General features: G+C 47.3%; 1 protein-coding gene and 1 long non-coding RNA gene across 2 annotated transcripts in view; one reads left to right on the forward strand and one right to left on the reverse strand.

Annotated features, from left to right (window-relative positions):
* Positions 1-272: 272 nt before the first annotated feature.
* On the reverse strand, positions 273-14,176 carry LOC144486004 (uncharacterized). The gene is made up of 6 exons (XR_013496209.1): positions 13,458-14,176; positions 13,051-13,127; positions 10,423-10,508; positions 10,147-10,205; positions 5,598-5,708; positions 273-1,463 (listed from the first exon to the last, which is right to left on the reverse strand). It is a non-coding gene; the product is annotated as an uncharacterized LOC144486004 (long non-coding RNA).
* A 1,518-nt stretch (positions 14,177-15,694) lies between these two features.
* Positions 15,695-24,994, forward strand: part of LOC144486002 (NACHT, LRR and PYD domains-containing protein 3-like) — a 53,196-nt gene continuing 43,896 nt past the window's right edge. Inside the window, exons 1-3 of the mRNA XM_078204111.1 lie at positions 15,695-15,801; positions 19,686-19,850; positions 23,105-23,200. Coding sequence (XP_078060237.1) covers positions 23,137-23,200 — 64 coding nt within the window. The 5' untranslated portion in view covers positions 15,695-15,801; positions 19,686-19,850; positions 23,105-23,136. The remainder of the gene's footprint in view (positions 15,802-19,685; positions 19,851-23,104; positions 23,201-24,994) is intronic.

Below are 24,994 nucleotides of genomic sequence, written 5' to 3' on the forward strand. Positions count from 1 at the left end.
CTCCAAATGAAAAGAGAGAATCGAGCCAAAGTTTTGAGTCAAGATGACCCTTCATCTGAACTTGTATTTTAGCTCATTCTTTAAGTTTCCTGACCTACTTGCTGTAATTGAATCAGAATTTGACCGTATTTAATTCCTAGAAATCAGGAACACAGAGGGACTAAGTGAGTTGGTAAAGCTACAGCATAAAAAAACTGGAAATCTATGAATAATGTGGAGATGCCGGCGTTGGACTGGGGTAAACACAGTAAGAAGTTTAACAACACCAGGTTAAAGTCCAACAGGTTTATTTGGTAGCAAAAGCCACTATGAATAGGCAGTGTGAGGCCATCCACTTCAGTTCTGAGTATTTTCTCTGTGGGAAGTTGGATGAAAAAGTGATTACCATCTCCAGGTAAAAGACATAAAAGCAAAGAGTTCAGGGAAGGAATTTCAGAGCTGCAGGTCAAAGGGAGTGGAGATACACAGGAGGCCAAACGTGGAGGAATGCTGAGATCTCAGAGGGGAAAAACCATAGACCTATGTGAACAGGAGGTTGAAATTCTTGGTCTGGAAGAAGACACAGTGCTAAAGAGAAATGAGGCCTCAAAGGGATATGAAATGCAGGATGAGATAGTTCTCTTCGGATGACAAACGGAATAATTTTGGCTTATACACTGAGTTGAGAGGAATAAGCGGTGATTGCGCTGAAACATACAAGTATCTGAAAGGGCTGGGCAATGTAGACACTAAGTAATTGTTTTCCACTCGTTCGGAAATTGAAAACAGCAGTGCAGAATCTCAGGATAAGCCGTGGATTGTTTAGAATTGGGGTGAGGAGAAATGTTTTCACTCAGAGGGCTGTGAATCTTTGGAATTCTCTACCCCAGAGAAGGTGGATGATCCAGCACTGAAAATATTCAGGACTGAGATTTCTGATCTCTTATCGAGTGAAGGGATATGAGGAGCAGCTGGGAAAGTGGAGTTGGGGCAGAAGAGCAGCCACGATTATATTCAATGCAGAGCAGGGGCAAGGGGCCATGCAGTCTACAACTGACACTATTTCTGATGTGTTTAAATTAAAACAGTAAGAAGTTTAACAACACCAGGTTAAAGTCCAACAGGTTTATTTGGTAGCAAAAGCCACACAAGCTTTCGAAGCTCTAAGCCCCTTCTTCAGGTGAGAAGGGGTTTAGAGCTTCGAAAGCTTGTGTGGCTTTTGCTACCAAATAAAGCTGTTGGACTTTAAGCTGGTGTTGTTAAACTTCTTACTGTGTTTACCCCAGTCCAACGCCGGCATCTCCACATCATGACTTTAAATTAAAAGCCAGACATTTGCCAACTGGGGACCAAGGCAGTAATATACAAATTAACACTTTCAGTTCACTGCCTGGCAGACAGTAAAAGAAGATATTAATGTCCATGGAGAAGTAGTCAGGGTCAAAGCGGCAGTCAACTTCACACATTTAGCCAATTAGGAATGGCTGGAACAGAAAAGAGAAAGATGTTACAATGGAGCGTGGACAGTCTTAACAACCATCACCTTGTCTGAATCCGCAATCACCAGCTTCCCCTTTCCCAAAATACAAATGAAGAACGTATCCACCCGCTGCTCTCCATTTATTCAATTGCAGCTCCCAGCTTCACTTCCAACTGAAATCCTTCATGATCATTTGTGCTGCAATTTGAAAGGGAGCCCAAAAACAGAGAGACTTGGGAAAAAGGGCAGAGATTTTTAAAGACAACACTGTTTAAAAAGCTGGGAAAAATTCCAAATGCCGAATTCGCGTAAAAACTGGAGTAATTCCCGCTGGGGTTTATTTTGGTGGGATTTTCAAATCTCCCACACTGTGCGCACTGCAGAATGCACTCGCGTGAATCTCCTTCAAAACCCAGGGCGGAGCCTATTCCAGCCGGAGAGGCCGGTGGCAGAGCACTGAGCGGGTCACTGTGCAGACGCTGCTTTGTCAGAACAGAGACTGGGGCTGGCGCAGTAATCCACACTGCCAGCCTCCCGATTGCTGTCCAGCCCCGCGACCCCACACACATTACTGACCGTGCGACCCCCCACCCCTCCCCCACACGCCCTGATCACTGGTCTCGCAGACATGTCTGGGCCAGCCATGACCTCTCTACCCCCCACCCAACCTCCCTCACCGGCCTGGAGGGGGACTGGGGGGAAATGCTTGCGGCCCCAAAGACTTCAGTCCCAGGCCCGCTATGCAAATGATCATCAGTATAATTTATACAGCTCCGCACCGATTTCTGGCACAAAGCTGACTGCGCCAAAAATCTGGCCAGTGACACACGGAGGCCGTGGCACCCAGCGGGAAGCCCGCTACACGGTCTTCGCTTGCGTCTCTTGGCTCACTGCACTGCTAGTGGACTGGGGGAATTACCCCCATAAACTACAAAAGGCGAGAGAACGTTATGTTTATCATTCACCAGTTCAGCCTCAGCTTCAGCACTGCACCCAATTTGAGGTCTCTGGAAAGAATGTAAAGCAGCATTTCTGGCACAGCTCCAAGAATCAGGATCTTTACCAAATGACTGCAAAGGTTCATGAAGGTGGCTCATCGCCACCTTCTTATCGACAATTAGGGATCAGCAACAAATGCCGGTGATGTCCCGATTCCATTGACAGAGAAGAAAAACTTCAGTTTTGTAGACCATGGAGAAACTGGCACTATTCTCCGAGAGCAAAGAATAAAGAGCGTCTGAACAGGGGAGTTCAAAATGAGGAGGCTTTGATAATGAGAAGTGTTTCCACTGACAAAAGGGTCAGAAGCAGATAAGGACAGATTTATGGCGTTCTGTAATTGGTAAAGGAACCAGAAGGGAGATGAGCTATCTTTTAAACAGCAAGTTCTGATCTGGAAAGAGCTATCTGAAAAAGTGAGGCCGCAAATAACCTCCCCTCCTGTTCTCCCTCCAACTGCTCTAACTGAGGATTTTAGGGTTTTGAATGGAATTATCAGTTGACAGAAATTTTACTCACTGGTGTGAGAGTCGCCGGGTCCGGATGGGATGTACCCCAGGTTACTGTGGGAGGCGAGGGAAGAGATTGCAGAGCCTCTGGTGACGATCTTTGCATCGTCGATGGAGACGGGAGAGGTGCCGGAGGATTGGAGGATTGCGGGTGTGGTTCCTATTTTCAAGAAGGGGAATAGGGATAGCCCAGGAAATTACTGACCGGTGAGTCTAACCTCAGTAGTTGGTAAGCTGAGGGACAAGATTTATGAGCATTTAGAGAGGTTTAGTATGCTCAAGAATACTCAGCATGGCTTTGTCAAAGGCAGATCGTGCCTTATGAGCCTGATGGAGTTCTTCGAAAATGTGACGAAACACATTGACGAAGGGAAAGCAGTAGATGTGGTTTATATGGATTTTAGCAAGGCGTTCGATAAGGTCCCCCATGCAAGGCTTCTAGAAAAGGTGAGAGGGCATGGGATCCAAAGGGCTGCTGCCCTGTGGATCCAGAACTGGCTTGACCAAAGGAGGCAGAGTGTGTGCATGGATGGGTCTTTTTCTAAATGGAGGTCGGTCACCAGTGGTGTGCCCCAGGAACCTTGCTGTTTGTCACTTTCATAAATGACCTGGATGAGGAAGTGGAGGGATGGGTTGGTAAGTTTGCCGAAGGTTGGTGGGGTTGTGGATAGTCTGGAGGGATGTCAGAAGTTACAAAGGGACATAGATAGGATGCAAGACTGGGCGGAGAAGTGGCAGATGGACTTCAACCCAGATAAATGCGTAGTGGTCCATTTTGGCAGGTCAAATGGGATGAAGGAGTACAATATAAAGAGAAATAGTCTTAGTACTGTAGAGGATCAGAAAGACCTTGGGGTCTGGGTCCATAGGACTCTAAAATCGGCCCCGCAGGTGGAGGAGATGGTTAAGAAGGCGTATGGTGTGCTGGCCTTTATCAATCGAGGGATTGAGTTTAGGAGTCTGGGGATAATGATGCAGCTATATAAGACCCTCGTCAGACCCCACTTGGAGTACTGTGCTCAGTTCTGGTCGCCTCATTGCAGGAAGGATGTGGAAAAGATTGAAAGGGTGCAGAGGCGATTTACAAGGATGTTGCCTGGATTGAGTGGCATGCCTTATGAGGATAGGTTGAGGGAGCTCGGTCTTTTCTCCTTGGAGAGACGTAGGATGAGAGGAGACCTAATAGAGATATATAAGACGTTGAGAGGCACAGATCGTGTGGACTCTCAGAGGCTTTTTCCCAGGGTGGAAATGGCTGCTACGAGAGGACACAAGTTTAAGGTGCTGGGGTGTAGGTACAGGGGAAATGTTAGGGGGAAGTTTTTCACACAGAGGGTGGTGGGCGAGTGGAATCGGCTGCCATCAGTGGTGGTGGAGGCAAACTCTATAGGGTCTTTTAAGAGACTCCTGGATGAGTAAATGGGACTTAATAGGATGGAGGGTTCTAGGTAGGCCTAAAAGGTAGGGATATGTTCGGCACAACTTGTGGGGCTGAAGGGCCTGTTTTGTGCTGTAGTTTTTCTATGTTTCTATGAGAGCTCAGGACAAGGGGACAAATATCTTATTATCAGAGCCAGGATATTCAGGAGATAAATTTAGGAAACACTTGCTCACACAAAGGGTGGGGGAAGTGTGGAACTCTCTCCCACACATAGCTGCAGATATTAGCTGTTGAATATTCTCCCCGTGTCTCCATGGGTTTCCTCCGGGTGCTCTGGTTTCCTCCAACAGTCCAAAGATGTGCGGGTTAGGTGGATTGGCCGTGCTCAGTTGACCCTAGTGTCAGGGGGTTAACAGGGTAAATATGTGGGTGTTATTGGGGTGGGGCCTGGGTGGGATTGTGGTCGGTGCAGACTTGCTGAGCTGAATGGCCTCCTTCTGCACTGTGGGGATTCTGTGAACAATTTTCACTCTGAGATGGGGATATTTCTGCTGCCAGAAGGTGTGGATCTGAAGCCCAGGCGGCTGGATGGAGTTTGTCTCCCTGATCAACAGGCAGCTCAGGCTGCAGGGACTGAATGTCTGCCTCCTCCTCTTGCTGCTGCCGGAGCTCAGAGCTTGTGCAGCTCCTGGAGCTGGGGGAGGCCATTCGGCCGCTTCAATATGGGACAGCCCACCTTTCAGACAGTTTATCCCTTGTCTGATGTCGGTGAGCTTTGTGTTATTTTTATTGAAGGGTCATTAACAATGTGCAGATTCACACAGACTCTCTCCATGTTACTGGGTCACCAATGTTGCTGATCTTTCCCCTGAGCGGGGACACTCACAATAAGGAAACAGCCTCCTCACCCAGGCCCGGCCCGTTGCTAAGGGAATGCGGTTCAATCACTGCGCAGGCGCAGCCCGTTGCTAAGGGAATGTGGCTCAGACACTGCGCAGGCCCAGCCCGTTGCTAAGGGAATGCGGCTCAATCACTGCGCAGGCCCGGCCCGTTGCTAAGGGAATGCGGCTCAATCACTGCGCAGGCGCAGCCCGTTGCTGAGGGAATGTGGCTCAGACACTGCGCAGGCTCGAGCCCGCTGAGGTCAGCTCGGCAGGTCACGTGAGGAGCTGTCAATCAATTGCCTATTCAGCATCTTTGTTCAATCATTGACTGAATAAATTCTGTTAACCTGTTGCATCAAACTCACTGTCTGGTGTCTTTTCGTCTTGTCCCAGGAACTTAGTTCAGGTCAGTGAGTCTCACACAAGCAGCTGGAGGCACTTTGTGCTCTCATGGTTATCCTGTCCACCCAAATAGTCTGAAGATTTCAAAGGTTGGTGTGAGATTCTTGAATTTACCAATGTATGGGAATAACAATAAACATATGGAATTTTAACCATATCTCACCATTGACTTCAATCATGCACACGTACAAACGCATGTACGCACACACGGAGATGGCCCGGAACTTGCACATGTTCACGTGTGATTTCAAGAAGAAATTAGATATAACTTTTGGGGCTAAAGGGATCGTGGGATTAGGGAGGGGAAGGGGAGATCAGGATATTGAATTTGATGATTAGCCATGAGGAAGAGTTCATAGAGGGTATCTGCGATACCTTCCTTGAACAGTATGTAATGGAACCTACAAGGGAGCAAGCTATCCTAGATCTGGACCTGTGTAATGTGACGGGAATAATTAGTGATCTTACAGTTAGGGATCCTCTTGGAAGAAGCGATCACAGTATGGTTGAATTTAAAATACAGATAGAGCGTGAGAAGGTAGAATCCAAAAGCAATGTCTTGTGCTTAAACAAAGGAGACTACAAAGGGATGAGGGAGGAGTTGGCTCAGGGAAACTGGGAGCAAAAACTTTATGGTGGGAAAATTGAGGAACAGTGGAGGACTTTCAAAGCGATCTTTCACGGTGCTCAGCAAAAGTATATATCAGTGATAAGGAAGGACTGTAGAAAAAGACATAATCAGCCATGGATATCGAAGGAAATAAAGGAGGGTATCAAATTGAAAGAAAATGCATACAAAGTGGCAAAGATTAGTGGGAACCTGGAGGATTGGGAAATCTTTAAAGGTCAGCAGAAAGCCACAAAAAAAGCTATAAAGAAAAATAAGATGGATTATGAGAGTAAACTCGCTCAGAATAAAAAAAACAGACAGCAAAAGTTTCTGCAAATATATAAAATGAAAAAGAGTGGCTAAAGTAAACATTAGTCCTTTAGAGGATGAGACGGGGGATGTAATAACTGGATATGAGAAAATGGCTGAGGCATTGAACAGGTATTTTGCGTCAGTCTTCACAGTGGAAGACACAAATAACATGCCAAGAATTGATGAGTGGAAGGCTATGGCAGGTGAGGACCTCGAAACTATCATTATCATGAAAGAGGTAGTGTTGGGCAAGTTAATGAGGCTAAAGGTAGACAAGTCTCCTGGCCCTGATGGAATGCATCCCAGGGAACTAAAAGAGATGGTGGGGGAAATGCACTGGTGATAATTTACCAAAATTCGCTGGACTCTGGCATGGTTCCCGCAGATTGGAAAACAGCAAATGTGAAGCCACTGTTTAAAAAAGGAGGTAGACAAAAGGCAGGTAACTATAGGCCAGTTAGCTTAACTTCTGGAGTAGAGAAAATGCTTGAAGCTATCATCAAGGAAGAAATAGCGAGACATCTGGATATAAACTGTCCCATTGGTAAGATGCGGCATGGATTCATGAAGGGAAGGTCATGTTTGACTAATTTGGTGGAATTCTTTGAGAACATTACATGTGCAGTGGACAATGGGGAACCTGTGGGTGTGGTGCATCTGGATTTTCAAAAAGCATTTGGCAAGGTGCCGCACCAAAGACTGCTACACAAGATAAAGGTGCACGGTGTTACGGGTAATGTATTGCATGGATAGAGGATTGGTTAACTAACAGAAAGCAAAGAGTGGGGGTAAATGGGTGTTTTTCTGGTTGCCGATCACTGACTAGTAGTATGCCGCAGGGACCAGTGTTGGGACTGCAATTGTTTACGATTTACATTGATGATTTGGAGCTGGGGACCAAGTGTAGCGTGCCAAAATTCGCAGATGATACTAAGATGGGTGGCAGAGCAAAGTGCGCAGAGGACGCTGAAAGTCTGCAAAGGGATATAGATAGTTTGTGAGTGGACGAGAGTCTGGCAGATGGAGTACAATGTTGGTAAATATGAGAGCATCCATTTTGGTTGGAATGACAGCAAAATGGACTATTATTTAAATAGTAAAAAATTGCAGCATGTTGCTGTGCAGAGGGACCTGGGTGTTCTTGTGCAGGAATCTCAAGGAGTTGATTTGCAGGTGCAGCAGGTATTTAAGAAGGTAAATGGAATTTTGTCCTTCATTGCTAGAGGGATGGAGTTTAAAAACAGCGAGATTATGTTGCAGCTGTATCAGGTGCTGGTGAGGCCACACCTGGAGTACTGTGTAGTTTTGGTCTCCTTACTTGAGAAAGGATATACTGGCACTGGAGGGGGTGCAGAGGAGATTCACTAAGTTGATTCCGGAGTTGAGAGGGTTGGCTTATGAGCAGAGACTGAATAGACTGGGGCTATACTCATTGGAATTCAGAAGAACGAGGGGAGGTCTTATAGAAACATATAAGATTATGAAGGGAATAGATAAGATAGAAGCAGGGAAATTATTTCCACTGGCAGTAAAACTAAAACTAGGGGGCATAGCCTCAAAATAAGGGGGAGCAGATTTAGGACTGAGTTGAGGAGGAACTTCTTCACACAAAGGGTTGTGAATCTGTGGAATTCCCTGCCCAGTGAAGCAGTTGAGGCTACCTCGTTGAATGTTTTAAGGCAAGGATAGATACATTTTTGAACAGTAAAGGAATTAAGGGTTATGGTGAGCGGTCGGGTAAGTGGAGCTGAGTCCACGAAAAGATCAGCCTTGATCTTATTGAATGGCAGAGCAGGCTCAAGGGCCCAGATGGACTACTCCTGCTTCTAGTTCTTATGACCAAAATGAATGGTGGAGCAGGCTCGAAGGGCCGAATGGCCTCCTCCTGCTTCTCGTTTCTATGTTTCACACATAACCCCCATGCAGGCAAACACTTACACACTCACACACTCAATTTCTCACACAAACACAGACACACACACTCGCACACACTCGCACATAGGCACACACCCCTCCCATGCACATATACACACACGCACACATACATGCAGAATACACACACACACATACACACACCCAAATACGCCTATGCAGACCACCTCACACCCTGATACACACACACACATACTGATACATACACCAATATACGCACGCAGACACACACACAGACACGCACACAAACAAATACAATCTCCCATTTCATTGTTTCATCAAACAAGGACAGGACAGTTCAGAAAATGCAGTTAGATACAGATGAAAACTCCCTTCATATCAGCCTCTCTTTCCCACTCTCCATCCAGCTGGAGTGGGCAAGAGAGAAACAGGGATAGAGATAGAGAGAGAGTAACAGAGAGAGGGGAGGAAAGGAATGGAGTGAGAGTCACAGAGAGGGAGAGGAAGTGATTGAGATAGAGTGTGTTCGGCAGAGTTCCTGCAATGCTGAGTACAATGGCCTTTGAAGGTACCACATAGAACACAACAAATAGGAGCAGAAGTAGGCCATTCTGCCCCTTGAGGCTGCTCCTCCCATTGATAAGATCATGGCTGATCTGACTGTGGCCTGAACTCTACTTTGCTGCCTGTCTCCCCATAATGCTCAACTCACTCTCTGGGGAAAGTGGTTAGCACTGCTGCTTCACAGCGCCAAGGACCTGGATTTGATTCCCAGCTTGGGTCACTGTCTGTGTGGAGTTTGCATGTTCTCCTCGTGTCTGCATGGGTTTCCTCCGGGTGCTCCGGTTTCCTCCCATATTCTGGTTCAGTGCATTGATCCGAACAGGCGCCAACTGGAAGAATTTCACAGTAACTTCATTGCAGTGTTAATGTAAGACTGACTTGTGACCAATAAATGAATTTTAACTTTGAATTCTAAACACTAACCACCCCCTGAGAGAACAAATTATTCCTCCTCATCTCCATCTTTAATGGGCGCTGTATGAATTTTAAACTGTGCCCTCCCTGATACTAGATTCCCCCATGTTGGCCCTGTTCTGTGATAATACAGATGTTTAAAGATTATTCAGTAGTTCTTTAAGGGTAGCAGACACAGGGAAAAAAGAAGTGACTCTGTACACAACAGATATATTTCAAGGGGATACTGCACCCAGCTGTATCTGAGTGGGCAGTAATCTTCCCTCAGAATCAGACAGATTGTGGGTTCAGCTCAGAGCCTCAAATACTAGGCCCTTAGCATCGATCAGAGACTCCGAACACAGCATGATGGGAGAGGGGACAAAGGAAACTGGTGTTGAATGTGTGAGCTTTGCTTTGTGGAAAGCTTTAGTGCTTGGGGAGAATGTCAACTTTTGAATGGACCTACCATATATTAAGCTGATCTTTCACTACACACTATCGGTAACTGCAACACTATATTCTGCACCCTTTCCTCTCATTCTCCCCTGTGTACTCTATGAACGGTATGTTTTGTCTGGATAGCGCACAAGAAACAATACTTTTCACTGCATTCCAATACAAATCAATCAAATCAAATCAAATTAACACGGTGAAGTTTGGACCCCGTGGGGTGACAGTTGTCTGAATACAGATTCTATCTTATTGTAACATTCAGGTACCACGTGTACTGAGCTCACCAGCGTTCTGTCTGCATTGTGTGAATCCAGTCTTGAAATATCCACTAATATTGCTAATTCTGCCAAAACAGAAACAGAAAGTGTGTTTGAATTCTCCGTGATTAGTCCCCTTAATGATAAACAACATGGTGGATGAGAGGGATAGAGAGATAGAGGAAGAGATACAGAGTAACAGAGAGGTAGGGAGAATGAGAGAGAGCAATGCAGAGAGTAACAGTTGTCTGAATACAGATTCTATCTTGTTGTAACATTCGGTACCACATGTACTGAGCTCACCAGCATTTGCAGAAGCCATTATATAAATACTGTTCTGTCTGTATTGTGTGACTCCAATCTTGAAATTTGCACTCATGTTGCTAATTCTGCCAAGACAGAAACAGAAAGAGTGTTTGAATTCTCTGTGATTAGACTCCTTAACGGTAAACAACATAGTGGATGAGAGGGAGAGGGATAGAGAGGGAGAGGAAGAGAGAGAGGGAGCAATGCAGAGAGTAACAGTTAGACAGTGAGGAATAGGGATTAATTCAGATGGATAGTGAGTGTCAGGGGAGTCCGAGATGCTCCATAAACAAGGTAAAGATTTGAAAATGGAGGAGTGTTTCTTACCCACTTTTAAAAGATAATCCACACTCACACCAGTCACATTTCACACTCTCTGCTCAGTCCTGTGTTGGGGGGTGTTGAGTGTGGGATCAGTGTTTGCTTTTCTCAAACCGCACTGATATTCCCAACAAGGGCAAGAGGTTTCAGTGTTTGAAAATGTAAACATTTAAAAGCAAAACTAGACTGGATTTGGTTAAATCTCATGGGATCCAGGATGAGGTGGCCAAATGGATACAAAATTGGTTGATGACAGAAGACAGAAGGTGGTTGTGGAGGGTTGTTCTATTTTCAAACTGGAGGCCTGTGACCAGCGGGGTGCCTCAGGGATCGGTGCTGGGTCCCCTGCTATTTGTAATTTATATTAATAATTTAGATGAGAATTTAGGAGGCATGGTTAGTAATTTTGCAGATGACACCAGGATTTGTGGCATGGTGGACAGTGAAGAAAGTTATCTCGGATTGCAACGGGATCTTGATCATTTGATCGAGTGGGCTGATGAATGGTGGATGGAGTTTAATTTAGATAAACGCAAGATGATGCACTTTGGTAGATCGAACCAGCGCAGGACTTAGTTAGTGGTAGGGCATTGGTGAGAGTTATAGAACAGAGATCGAGGGCTACAGATTCATAGCTCCTTGAAAGTGGAGTCACAGGTGGACAGAGTGGTGAAGAAGGCATTCCACATGCTTGGTTTCATTGGTCAGAATACTGAATGGGATTTGGGACATCATGTTGAAGTTGTACAAGACATTGGTAAGGCCACACTTGGAATACTGTGTACTGTTCTGGTCACCCTATAATACAAAGGATATTATTAAACTAGGAAGTGTGCAGAAAAGAACTACTGGGATACTGCAGGGTCTTGATGGTTTGAGTTATAAGCAGAGGCTGCAAAGACTGGGACATTTTCTCCTGGAGCATAGGAGGCTTCGGGGTGGTCGAACAGTGGCCTCGCTGGATTCACTCTGTCCTTTCAGATTCAGTCTCACAGGCCTAGAACATAGAACATAGAACATAGAACATTACAGCGCAGAACAGGCCCTTCGGCCCACGATGTTGCACCGACCAGTTAAAAAAAAAAACTGTGACCCTCCAACCTAAACCAATTTCTTTTCGTCCATGAACCTATCTACGGATCTCTTAAACGCCCCCAAACTAGGCGCATTTACTACTGATGCTGGCAGGGCATTCCAATCCCTCACCACCCTCTGGGTAAAGAACCTACCCCTGACATCGGTTCTATAACTACCCCCCCTCAATTTAAAGCCATGCCCCCTCGTGCTGGATTTCTCCATCAGAGGAAAAAGGCTATCACTGGTCACAGCCTGGCTGTGTTCACTGTGTCCTTTGAGATTCAGTCTCACAAGCCTGGCTGGGATCACTCTATCCTTAGAGATTCAGTGTCACAGGCATTGCTGGGTTCTGTCTGTCGCTTGAGATACAGTCCCACAGGCCTGGCTGGATTCACTCTGTCCTTTCGGATTCAGTGTCACAGGCCTGGCTGGGTTCAGTGCCAGGTTCACAGGAGTGCCCGTGTCAATTAGTAGTTCCCTCTAGCTCGATTTGAAGTCCCAACTATCTCAATTTGGAGTGCCCCCTATCTCGATTGCGAGTGACCCTCTAACGATTAGGAGTGTCCCATCTTGATTTGGAGTGTCCCGATCTGCAATAAGGGAGCCTTCTATCTCGATTAGGAATGCCCCCCTGTTTAGATTTGGACCAGTGACTATTTCAGTGAGGAGTGCCCCCCGTCATTTCTGAGTGTCCCCGGTCAATTAGGAACGCTGCCTACCTCGATTAGGTCTGTCCCTCCCTCGATTAGGAGTGTCCCGTATCTCAAATAATGGAGCCTTCTATATCAGTTCGGGGTGCCCCCGATTTAGATTTGGAGCAGCGACTAATTCAATTAGCAGTTCCCCCCTCCATCTCCGTTGGCAGTCGTCACCCCCCCCCCACCACCCCTCCCCCCCCCCCCACCCCTCCCCGCCCCCCCGCCCCCCCCCCCACCGTCGCCGTTAGCAGTGCCCCCCTGTCTCGATTGGGAGCACGCCGTATCTCGAATAAGAGAGACTTCTATCCCGATTAGGTGTGCTCCCATTTAGATTTAGAGCAGTGACAGTATCAATTCTGAGTGCCCGCATATCAGCTCGCACTGCTCCTGTCAATGAGGAGTGCCCAGGTGAAATACAAGTGCCCCCAATTTCGGTTTGGAGTGCCCCCATCTTGATTACATGCGCCCTTATCTCGATTAGAAGGCCATGGACCAAATCCTGAGTGGAATGACAGGAGTCCAGACTTACCTGGATGGTATCTTGGTCATGGATTCGACTATTTTCCCAGTACTTGCAGAATACCTTAGAGGTTGCAGGAGCACGGCCTGCAAATCAAGAGAGAAATATGAGTTCTTCAAGGACTCCATTGAATGTCTGGGTCATGAAATGGATGCACAAAGCCTAAGATGGAGGTCATCATGAAGGCCCCAAGACCAGACAATGTGTCCCAATTCAGGTTGTTTTTGGGTCTAATCAATTACTGTGACAACAAGCTCAATCCGGACCTGGCGGCAGCATTGAAACTGATGCTCCAGTTGCTGGTGAAAGGAGAGCCGTGGAAGTGAACAAAAGGAGGCCTCCCTGGCGGTAAAGCAGGCTTTGAAGAGATTGGAAATGCGAGTTCAATTTAACCCAAAGTTACCGCTGCAGCTTACATGCGAAGCCTCGCCCAATGGGATTGAGGCTGTCCTGTCTAACGTTCTGTCAAACGGAGAGGAAGATCCATAGTATTCGCTTCTAGATCATTGACGAAAGCTGAGGAAAAGTTTGCTCGGGTGGAAAAAGGCTGAGGCATCGTCTTTGCATCAAGAAACTAAAATCTCTGCCATGATGATGTTGTGACTGAGCTCGAAGGGCTGAATTACTGACTCCCATTCATAATTCCTATATTTTATCTTCCATCCTTGGACCATTCACTGGGATACCGTCCATGGCAGCAGTTTGATTGCAGAGGTGGGTGTTGGTGCTGTCAGTGAGAAACACGGCAATGCGGATGCTCTGTCAAGGCTGCCTTTGCCTGGAGATAAAGATGTTCCCGCTGGAATGTGCAGATAATGCTCTTCACACAAGAAGATAAAGTTCCGGTAACCGCTAACCAGTTACGGAAAGCCACCCGGAATGATCCGGTTATGAGGCAGGGAGTGGAACTTGTCCAGAGAGGGAGGATGAGTAGAAAGCACCCGGAGTTACGGCGATAAGTGTGTGGAAGCTGGGAGTTGTCGGTGTTGCTGGATGTTTATTCTGGGCTATGAGAGCCTCATTCCCCCATCATTAAGAGGAAAGGTGCTGGAACGGGAGCACCAAGAGCACCCGGGGGTGCTGCCAATGGAAGAGACAACAAGAAGCTGTTTGTGGTGCTGCCCAAATGTAAGAGAAAGTGGGATGGTGCGAATGCTGCGCTTGGGGACGGAAGGTGCCACCCTTGCTGCCTCTTGCTGGCTGGGATTGTCCCCAATGGCAGCGAATCCACAGCGAGTCGCTGCTTCATCACAATCTGCCCGACTCCACCCACACTGGCTGTCAATCATTCTGCTGGAGCGGCTTCCTATTGGCTGTGTTCAGCTGATGGACAGCAGAATGCACCAATGGAGAATGAGGGTGCAGTGATGGATTGTGCAATGAATCAATGAGGCTTTTGACAAGGTACCACATAGCAGGTTGTTGCACAACCTCCATCATGGGACCCAGGGTGAGGTAGTTAAATGGATACAAAATTGGCTTGATGACAGAAGCCAGTGGATGGTTGTCCAGGGTTGTTTTTCAAACTGGAGGCCTGTGACCAGCGGTGTCCTCTGGGATCAGTGCTGGGTCCACTGTTATTTGTCATTTATATTAATGATTTGGATGAGAATATAGGAGGCATGGTTGGTAAGTTTGCAGATGACACCAAGATTGGTGGCATAGTGGACAGTGAAGAAGGTTATCTCGGGTTGCAACGGGATCTTGATCAATTGGGCCAGTGGGCTGACGAATGGCAGATGGAGTTTAATTTGGACAAATGCGAGGTGATGCATTTTGGTAGATTGATCCAGGGCAGGACTTACTCAGTTAATGGTAGGGTGTTGGGGAGATTACAGAACAAAGAGATCTCGGGTACGGGTTCATGGCTCCTTGAAAGTGCAGTCACAGGTGGACAGAGTGGTGAAGAAGGCATTCGGCATGCTTGGTTTCATTGGTCAGAACATTGAATACAGGAGTTGGGACGTCTTGTTTAAGTTGTACAAGACATTGGTAAGGCCCCACTTGGAATACTGTGTACAGTTCCGGTCACCCTATTATAGAAAGGATATTATTAAACTAGAAAGAGTGCAGAAAAGATTTACTGGGATGCTACCGGGACTTGATGGATTGAGTTCTAAGGAGGAGTTGGATAGACTGGGACTTTTTTCTTTGGAGCGTAGGAGGCTGAGGGGTGATCTTATCGAGGTCTATAAAATAATGAGGGCACAGATCAGCTGGAAAGTTCATGTCTTTTCCCAAAGGTCGGGGAGTCTAAACCTTAGAGGGCAGAGGTTGAAGGTGAGAGGGGCAATTATTTCACACAGAGGGTGGTGAGTGTCTGGAACGAGCTGCCAGAGGGAGTAGTAGAGGTGGGGACAATTTTGTCTTTTAAAAAGCATTTAGTTAGATGGGTCTAGAGGGATATGGGCCAAATGTGGGCAATTGGGACGAGTTTAGGGGTTTAAAAACAGGGGCAGCCTGGACAAGTTGGGCTGAAGGGCCTGTTTCCCTGCTGTATGTAAATCTGAATGATGACGCAATGAGGTGCCACCCACTCAGTGACGTGGCTGGAAGCGGCCGTTAAACGGTTTCCGCGCGCGGCTGGAGGGGGCGTTGTGACGTCACTGCCGACGCACAGCACGTGACCTGGATCTGGCCAATCGGCGAGCGGGACAATCAGCCGCCGCCGTCTCGAGTGCGGAGTTCAGGCGCCGCGCCGTTTCTCACTGCGTGTGCGGGGCTTTCCCAGCGGCGCTCACACCGAATCTTTGAGTCACGGTAAGGAATTAAATAAGAGAAAAAGTCTCCACTTCAGCGGCGCCGACTCTCGCTGACTGGGATTGTCCCCAGTGGCAGCGAGTCGCTGCTTCATCACAAGCTGCCCGAGTGCGCCCGCGCACTGGCTGCCAATCATTCTGCTGGAGCGGCTTCCTATTGGCTGTGTTCATTTGACGGACAGCAGAACGCACCAATGGGGAATGAGGGTGCGGTGAGGCCCCGCCCACTCAGTGAGAGCCGCTCGCGGTCACGTGGCGCGGCCGGTCACGGTTTCATTATAATTATAAATTTCAGAAACCATAAATTTGCACAATTTGTTTTTTCTAACCGCTCGAAACCACAATTGGTTCCCACCTCCACCTCTCACTCCCTCTCTCCCTTTCCCTTCTTCTCCCACCTTTTCCCTCTCCCTATTCTCCCTCCCAGGGGGTGCAGCAGTTGCTGACACAGGAAAACCTTCTGCTCTTTGCTGAAATGAGGGGGACATTTCTGCAAGGTGACTGAGACTGTGGGGCGCTGGCATGTGAGGGAAAAGCTCAGAGATTGAAATGCCAGTGATATTCTGCATCTTGCAATATGCATCTTTCGGCCCTCCAAGCTTGCACCGACCATGCTGCCTGAACTAAAAAAACTACTCTTCCGGGGGCCATATCCCTCTATCCCCATCCTGTTCATGTATTTGTCAAGACGCACCTTGAAAGTCACTGTCGTATCCGCTTCAACTACCTCCCCCGGCAGCGGGTTCCAGGCACCCACCACCTATGTAAAAAAAAACTTGCCTCGTACATCTCTTTTAAACCCTGCCCCTCGCCCTAAAACCTATAGCCCCGAGTAATTGACTCTTCCACCCTGGGAAAAAGCTTCCGACGCAGCATCAACACTGAGTAGATCTGCGTGATTATAGAATCATAGAATCCTACAGTGCAGAAGGAGGCCATTTGGCCCATCGAGTCTGCACTGACCACTATCCCACCCCGGCCCTATCCCCACAACCCCATGCATTTATACAAGCCAGTCCCTCTGACACTAAGGAGCAATTTAATTGCAATTGTAAATTTAATTGTAACTGGATTACAGAGTACTGGGCTAATGGTAAGATACTTGGTAGTGTGGCTGAACAAAGAGATCTCGGTGTCCATGTGCATAGATCCCTGAATGTTGGCACCCAGGTTGATAGGGTTGTTAAGAAGGCGTACGGAGTGTTAGCTTTTATTGGGAGAGGGATTGAGTTTCGGAGCCAGGAGGTCATGTTGCAGCTGTACAAAACTCTGGTGCGGCCGCACTTGGAGTATTGCGTACAGTTCTGGTCGCCGCATTTTCGGAAGGATGTGGAAGCATTGGCAAGGGTGCAAAGGAGATTTACCAGGATGTTGCCTGGTATGGTGGGAAGGTCTTATGAGGAAAGGCTGAGGGACTTGAGGTTGTTTTTTTTTTAGAGAGAAGAAGGTTAAGAGGTGACTTAATAGAGGCATACATGATGATCAGAGGATTAGACAGGGTGGATGGTGAGAGCCTTTTTCCTCGGCTCTTGATAGCTAGCACGAGGGGACATAGCTTTAAATTGAGGGGTGAGAGATATAGGACAGATGTCAGAGGTAGGTTCTTCACTCTGAGTAGTGAGGGCGTGGAATGCCCTGCCTGCAACAGTAGTGGACTTGCCAACATTAAGGGCATTTAAATGGTCATTGGATAAACATATGGATGACATTGGAATAGTGTAGGTTAGATGGGCTTTAGATTGGTTTCACTGGTCGGCGCAACATCGAGGGCCGAAGGGCCTGGACTGCGCTGTAATGTTCTATGTTCAATTTAGCATGGCCAATGCACCTCACCCGCACATCTTTGGATTGTGGGAAGAAACCGGAGCGCCCGGAGTAAACCCACGTGGACATGGGGAGAATTGTACAAACTACATACAGACAGTGACCCAAGCTGGGAATTGAACTCTGGTTCCTGGCACTGTGAGGCAGCAGTGCTAACCACTGTGCCACCGTGCAGATTCTGGTCTGAATACGGACAGCATTATTACAGAGGATATCAGGGTGATTCTAGTCTGAATACAGACAGCATCAAACCTGAGTGTTTCTGGGTGATTCTAGTCTGAATAGGCACAGCATTATAACACTGAGTATACCTCCTGTTACTGTTACACTTTTCAAACACACGCTGTTTCTGTACATCTATCCTCAGCTCGGAGAGCAAACAGCCAATTTCCACTTTTCACCCAAAATGTGAACAGACCCGGGACAGAAAAATGGGGAAAGTAGTAAAACATCAGACAGTGTGTAACCCGGGGAGGATGGAGTCAGTGAGATCAGACAGTGTGTAACCTGGGGAGGATGGAGTCAGTGAGGTCAGACAGTGTGTAACCCGGGGAGGATGGAGTCAGTGAGATCAGACAGTGTGTAACCCGGGAAGGATGGAGTCAGTGAGATCAGACAGTGTGTAACCCGGGGAGGATGGAGTCAGTGAGATCAGACAGTGTGTAACCCGGGGAGGATGGAGTCAGTGAGATCAGACTGTGTGTAACCCGGGGAGGATGGAGTCAGTGAGATCAGACAGTGTGTAACCCGGGGAGGATGGAGTCAGTGAGATCAGACAGTGTGTAACCGGGGGAGGATGGAGTCAGTGAGATCAGACAGTGTGTAACCCGGGGAGGATGGAGTCAGTGAGATCAGACAGTGTGTAACCCGGGGAGGATGGAGTCAGTGAGATCAGACAGTGTGTAACCCGGGGAGGATGGAGTCAGTGAGATCAGACAGTGTGTAACCCGGGGAGGATGGAGTCAGTGAGATCAGACAGTGTGTAACCCGGGGAGGATGGAGTCAGTGAGATCAGACAGTGTGTAACCCGGGGAGGATGGAGTCAGTGAGATCAGACAGTGTGTAACCCTGGGAGGATGGAGTCAGTGAGATCAGACAGTGTGTAACCCGGGGAGGATGGAGTCAGTGAGATCAGACAGTGTGTAACCCTGGGAGGATGGAGTCAGTGAGATCAGACTGTGTGTAACCCGGGGAGGATGGAGTCAGTGAGATCAGACAGTGTGTAACCCGGGGAGGATGGAGTCAGTGAGATCAGACAGTGTGTAACCCGGGGAGGATGGAGTCAGTGAGATCAGACAGTGTGTAACCCGGGGAGGATGGAGTCAGTGAGATCAGACAGTGTGTAACCCGGGGAGGATGGAGTCAGTGAGATCAGACAGTGTGTAACCCGGGGAGGATGGAGTCAGTGAGATCAGACAGTGTGTAACCCGGGGAGGATGGAGTCAGTGAGATCAGACAGTGTGTAACCCGGGGAGGATGGAGTCAGTGAGATCAGACAGTGTGTAACCCGGGGAGGATGGAGTCAGTGAGATCAGACAGTGTGTAACCCGGGGAGGATGGATTCAGTGAGATCAGACAGTGTGTAACCCGGGGAGGATGGAGTCAGTGAGATCAGACAGTGTGTAACCCGGGGAGGATGGAGTCAGTGAGATCAGACAGTGTGTAACCCGGGGAGGATGGAGTCAGTGAGATCAGATCGTGTGTAACACGAGGGGGATGGAGTCAGTGAGATGAGACAGTGTGTAACCCGGGGAGGATGCAGTCAGTGAGATCAGACAGTGTGTAACCCGGGGAGGATGGAGTCAGTGAGATCAGACAGTGTGTAACCCGGGGAGGATGGAGTCAGTGAGATCAGACAGTGTGTAACCCGGGGAGGATGGAGTCAGTGAGATCAGATAGTTTATGAACTTTGTTCATATTTCGAATGATAATATCGTAATTGAAACATTTCCAACACTCCTGCTTCCCCTTCAGCATCTTTTGATGTCGGGTATGTGGCTAAATTGTCATTTTGATTCACACCGGCTCTATTTGACTCTCTTTCTCTTTTGGCATAATCAGATCTCCGGGGGTCGCTGGATTAATTGTGAAAATCCACAGTTGCAATTCAGCAGGGATTGTGGCCTGAAGAACTATAAGAGGTGAACCAGCACAGTATTGTGAGAGCGCCAGCCCGAGAGAACCCTTCACATTCAAACAGCTTCCATATATTTTCTGGAGAGGAAGGTAAGAGGAAGTTCCATTTACTCTGGTCCTGTAGCAAGTACAAAAAGATGATAAGGTGAGGTTGGAAATGCTGAGTGAGATATGGAGTGTGTGAGCACCAAGCACCATTATCCAGTGTAAGGCTGTGTGATGTACCATGAAGTTGGAGCAGTTTGTGTCTCGTGAAACACCGTGCCTGAATTTCACAAGCCCCCGACAGCGTCACGTTTTGGTGTTTAAAACACGCAATATTGGAATTGCAGTTTAATTGTTAAACAGAACTGGTTGACTGTTCTGGGTTAATCTTCCTCTGAACTGAACTGAGGGTGTGTTGTGGGAAATTCACCACTTCGGAGTCAGACTTGGAGGTTCAACAAACAGTTTTATTCAGACAAAGCTTTGGGAGAAGCGCTGGCACTCCGCAGTACAGGCACTCACCTTCTCAACTACACAATGGTAGTTGAGCATCTTTTATACATTGTTAGATAATAGACAGTGTGGACATTAGCCGATAGCACATCGTTACAAGTTGAGTAGACGGGTATGGACATCGACAGTTAACACATGGTTATACATAGAGTAGATACATATCTGCAGTTATGTCTTCCATCAATGGCTGATCTTGTTATATACATTTATGTCCCTCATCAGTGGCTGATCTCGTCATCAAACTCATTGTTCTGGGTCTGCTTTTATCTCAAGTTTAAGGTGCCTCAAGGTCTGACCTGTTTCCTGCAGTAATTTAAACACTAAAGGTTTTAACTCTTTATGTAATGTCAGTGCCCAAAGTCAGTGCCTCTTAATGTCTTTTTCCAGAGTCCATTTTGTGTGCCGGGTAACCATTTTGTCTCCTTTACTTTGATTTCTCTCCAACAGGGTGTGTGATGGTGGTTTTGTTATTTCCGTTTTCAGTTATTTTTGCTGAGCGATTTCCTGTGTTGCCAGGGTAACGATCTGACTGATCTCAGTACCAGAGACAGAGGTGTGGACACCAACCGGTGGAGAGAAAGCAGCTGGGTGGGGGGCCAGGCGAGGGGATCAGTCCGTGTGAGGCAGATTCTGGAGATAGACAGAGGCGATGAGATATGTTAATCAGAAAGGAGAGAGAGTTGTGGCGCACCACCATTGATCTTCTGGATATCTTTTGCATTGCAGCCATTTCGAGGCACTGATAAATTTCTGGGGTCCTCTTGAAAGTCAGTGTGGCTTCACCCAATAACTGATGCTGGCTCGGTGTGGGCGAGGCCGGGTCATTGGGGTTGATGAGGAATAAATCCGGATCTGTTCAGATGACCAGATGTGTATTTCAGAGCCTCGCTAGAATGATATTGTAAATTTAATGTTAAATTGAAGAGACCCATAAGGGGGAATGAATGTGTGCTTTGGGATATTGTTTTCACAAAGTCAGACACACTGGAAATCTGAGTTGTTGCATGAGATTAAGAGTGAAACGGGTAACTGCATTTTACATTGCTGGTTTTAAACCTTGGTTGTAAATTATTGCTGTTGATTAACTTCCAATTCTAATTTGAAGAAATTAAATGTCTGAATCACTTTTCCATTTCCATATTGGAGAAAGGAGGGGACATCAGCTGAGTTTGATTAGGGATGATGTGGAGATGCCGGCGTTGGACTGGGGTAAACACAGTAAGAAGTTTAACAACACCAGCTTAAAGTCCAACAGGTTTACTTGGTAGCAAAAGCCACACAAGCTTTAACCTGGTGTTGGACTTTAACCTGGTGTTGTTAAACTTCTTACTTTGATTAGGGATACAGGTATAGGGACACTGACACACCCACACGAGTGGAGAATATGGAGCCACGTGCATTTGTATAGCACCTTTAACGTGGCAAAACATCCCAAAACACTCAGCAAGAGAAAAATTCAGTGGGAAAACAAATAGATAAAACATTCGAAGGGGTAGCTGGGCAGGTGACTAATTTTTGTCAGATTGTTAATCTTTTTAAGGTGAATCTGAGAAGGGGGAAAAGTAAAGCAGCCGAGAGGCTTCGGGAGGGAATTCCGGAGCTCAGGACTTGGCCTGGATTGTGGACAAATTATCCTCAAGATACACAACTTGTCAGATTGGGCAAGGTAGAGATGTTGTTGGCTTCTGGGGCTGCTGTAGGCTGCATGAATAGGAAGTGAGGGGCCATGGAGAGATTGAACAGCTAGTTTGAGCATTTTAAAATTGAGCTGTTGTCAGGCTGTGAGACAGTGAGAGTTGGTGAACTCAGGTGAATGAACTGAGACGTGGTGTGAGTTAGTCAGGATTCAGGAAGCAGAGTTTCAGAGCAGTGAGAATGTGGAGCTGGATATCAGCAGCTTGCATGTTGAACCTGCTGCCAGGTTACCGAGGGGCAGCATGTTGATGAGGAATAGAAGAGGGCCAATGATAGAGATAATGATGTGGGAGTGGCAAGGGAAAGCAATGTCACTGATTCTCTGGATGTAAAGTAATAGATAAGAATTGAACCAGGGGCCTTTGATGCATTTCCACTCAGCTGGACGACAAGAGGGAGGAGTTGGAGAAGGATAACATGGTCAAGATGCTAAAGGCTGCAGACGGGTGAATGAAGATACTGCATTGACTTTTGTCAGAGTTGGATAGGATAGTATTTGTGATTTCAACAGCAGCGGCAGAGTGCAAACTTAACTGTATGGAGCTCCTGCAAAAATGGTGCTGGATTTGGGAGGTAACAACATGTTCAATAACTTTGGAGAGAAAAGTGGAAACTGGAAATGGGGCAGAGGATTGAAAGGGAAAAGGATTTTTCAACGGACGTGATGATGGCAACTGGTACTTTGTGAAACAACTGTTACTAATATCACGGTAGCATATATGAGACTGTAATATTCTGAAATATATCTTGCGTAAGGAAGTTAAAACTAGAGGACACAGCCTCAAAATAAAAGGGGGTCGGTTTAAGACAGAGTTGAGGAGGAACTTCTTCTCCCAGAGGGTGGTGAATCTCTGGAATTCTCTGCCCACTGAGGTGGTGGAGGCTACCTCGCTGAATATGTTTAAAGCGCGGATGGATGGATTCCTGATCGGTAAGGGAATTAAGGGTTATGGGGATCAGGCGGGTAAGTGGTACTGATCCACGTCAGATCAGCCATGATCTTATTGAATGGCGGGGCAGGCTCGAGGGGCTAGATGGCCTACTCCTGCTCCTATTTCTTATGTTCTTATGTATTAGTAAAGATCTCAACGCCCTGCTTCTGATTTCAATATTTACACCTGATCCTGACATTGATGTTATCCTCATTACAGAGTCTCAGAATCAGGCAAGGCCTGTCAATATCATGGCTGAAGGTTCAAACAGGGGAGAATATCCAACAGCTTCATCAAAAATGAGAATGGACACAGGTAGGATCACAAAAATACAAATATAATTTCTATCCTGTCTGCAGCTCAAACAGGGACTGAGTGGAAAGTGGGAGAGAGTGACCATCTAGAGCAGGTTTATCCAAGGTTCGGCCCGAGGGGGCTGCGTGTGACTCGCAAAGCTTCTCTACGTGGTCCCGGAGAAAGTTTCCAAATTGTTGTTAAGAAGCTGAGTTTCAATTCGGGATTCTGCTTGGAGCTGATTCTCCAATCAGAGGTAATTTCTCTCTCCCATTGCTGCTGGTTTGTCCACTATTGACTGTGATTGGGAGAAACAAACCACGATTGGTGGTGCAGTGAACAGCGTGCTGAAGGCTCGTGTGAGAAAGAAGCAAAGGCATCTCTGGGTGGGGCAAACTGCAGTGGGACTGGATCTCCCCAACATTTGCTGCGAATAGACTGACCAGTGAGTGGGAGTGAGGCATTGATTGGTGGGGTGGGGAAGGTGGGAGTGAGGCACTGAGTGGAGGGGTGTGGGGGAGTGAGAGACTGAGGGGGGGGTGTAGGGGGTGTGAGTGCACTCTGTGCACTGTTTCAGAGCACATTTCCACTCCGTCTGACAAAGGAGCAGCGCTCCGAAAGCTTATGGTATTTGCTACCAAACATACCTGTTGGACTTTAACCTGGTGTTGTGAGACTTCTTCCTTTGGGCAAGCCAGTTTTGGATCCACAGGGCAGCAGCCCCTTGGATCCCATACCCTCTCACTTTTTCTAGAAGGCTTGCATGGGGGACCTTATCGAACGCCTTGCTAAAATCCATATAAACCACATCTACCACTTTCCCTTCGTCAATGTGTTTAGTCACATTTTTGAAGAACTCCACCAGGCTCGGAAGGAATGATCTGCCTTTGACAAAGCCATGCTGAGTATTCTTGAGCATACTAAACCTCTCTAAATGCTCATAAGTCTTGTCCCTCAGGATCTTCTCCATCAGCTTACCAACCACTGAGGTTAGACTCACCGGTCGGTAATTTCCTGGGCTATCCCTCGTCCCCTTCTTGAAAATAGGAACCACATCCGCAATACTCAAATCCTCCGGCACCTCTCCCGTCTCCATCGACAATGCAAAGATCATTGCCAGAGGCTCTGCAATCTCTTCCCTCGCCTCCCACAGTAACCTGGGGTACATCCCATCCGGATCCGGCAACTTATCTATCTTGATGCCATTCAAAGATTCCAGCACAACCTCTTTGTTAAAGTCCACATGCTCAATCATTTCAGTCCACCGCAAGCCCGCAGTACATCCACCCAGGTCCTTCTCCTCCGTGAAAACCGAGGCAAAATACTCATTCAGCACCTCTGCCATTTCTACTGGTTCCGTACAGACTTTCCCGCCTTCACCTTTTATCGGCCCTATTCCCTCACGTCTCATCCTTTTACTCTTCACATATTTATAGAACGCCTTAGGGTTTTCCTTAATCCTACCTGCCAAGGCCTTCTCGTGACCCCTTCTGGCTCTCCTAATTTCCTTCTTTAGTCCCTTCCTACAAGCCGTATACTCATCTAGATCTGGAGATTGTTTTTGACCAGGGTAATCAAACATCCAGATTTTCTGCACTGTCCTATTTTTGAGCCCTGTATCTCTGGGTTGTCTCCTGCCAGGATGCTCTTTGTCCTGTAATTTTGTGTTTCCAATTCTGCACATGCGCTGTGTGTATTCGCAGAGGCACAGCCTTTCTGGCTCTGACCCATCAAGAAGCAACCTGCCCCATCAATTACAGGTTTGGTAGCCGCTCCCCTGCCCATTCCAATGCCAGAGGTATTTCCTTACCTCAG

This window comes from Mustelus asterias, unplaced genomic scaffold (genome assembly GCF_964213995.1).
Source record: "Mustelus asterias unplaced genomic scaffold, sMusAst1.hap1.1 HAP1_SCAFFOLD_263, whole genome shotgun sequence".
Classification (NCBI taxonomy): Eukaryota; Metazoa; Chordata; class Chondrichthyes; order Carcharhiniformes; family Triakidae; genus Mustelus; species Mustelus asterias.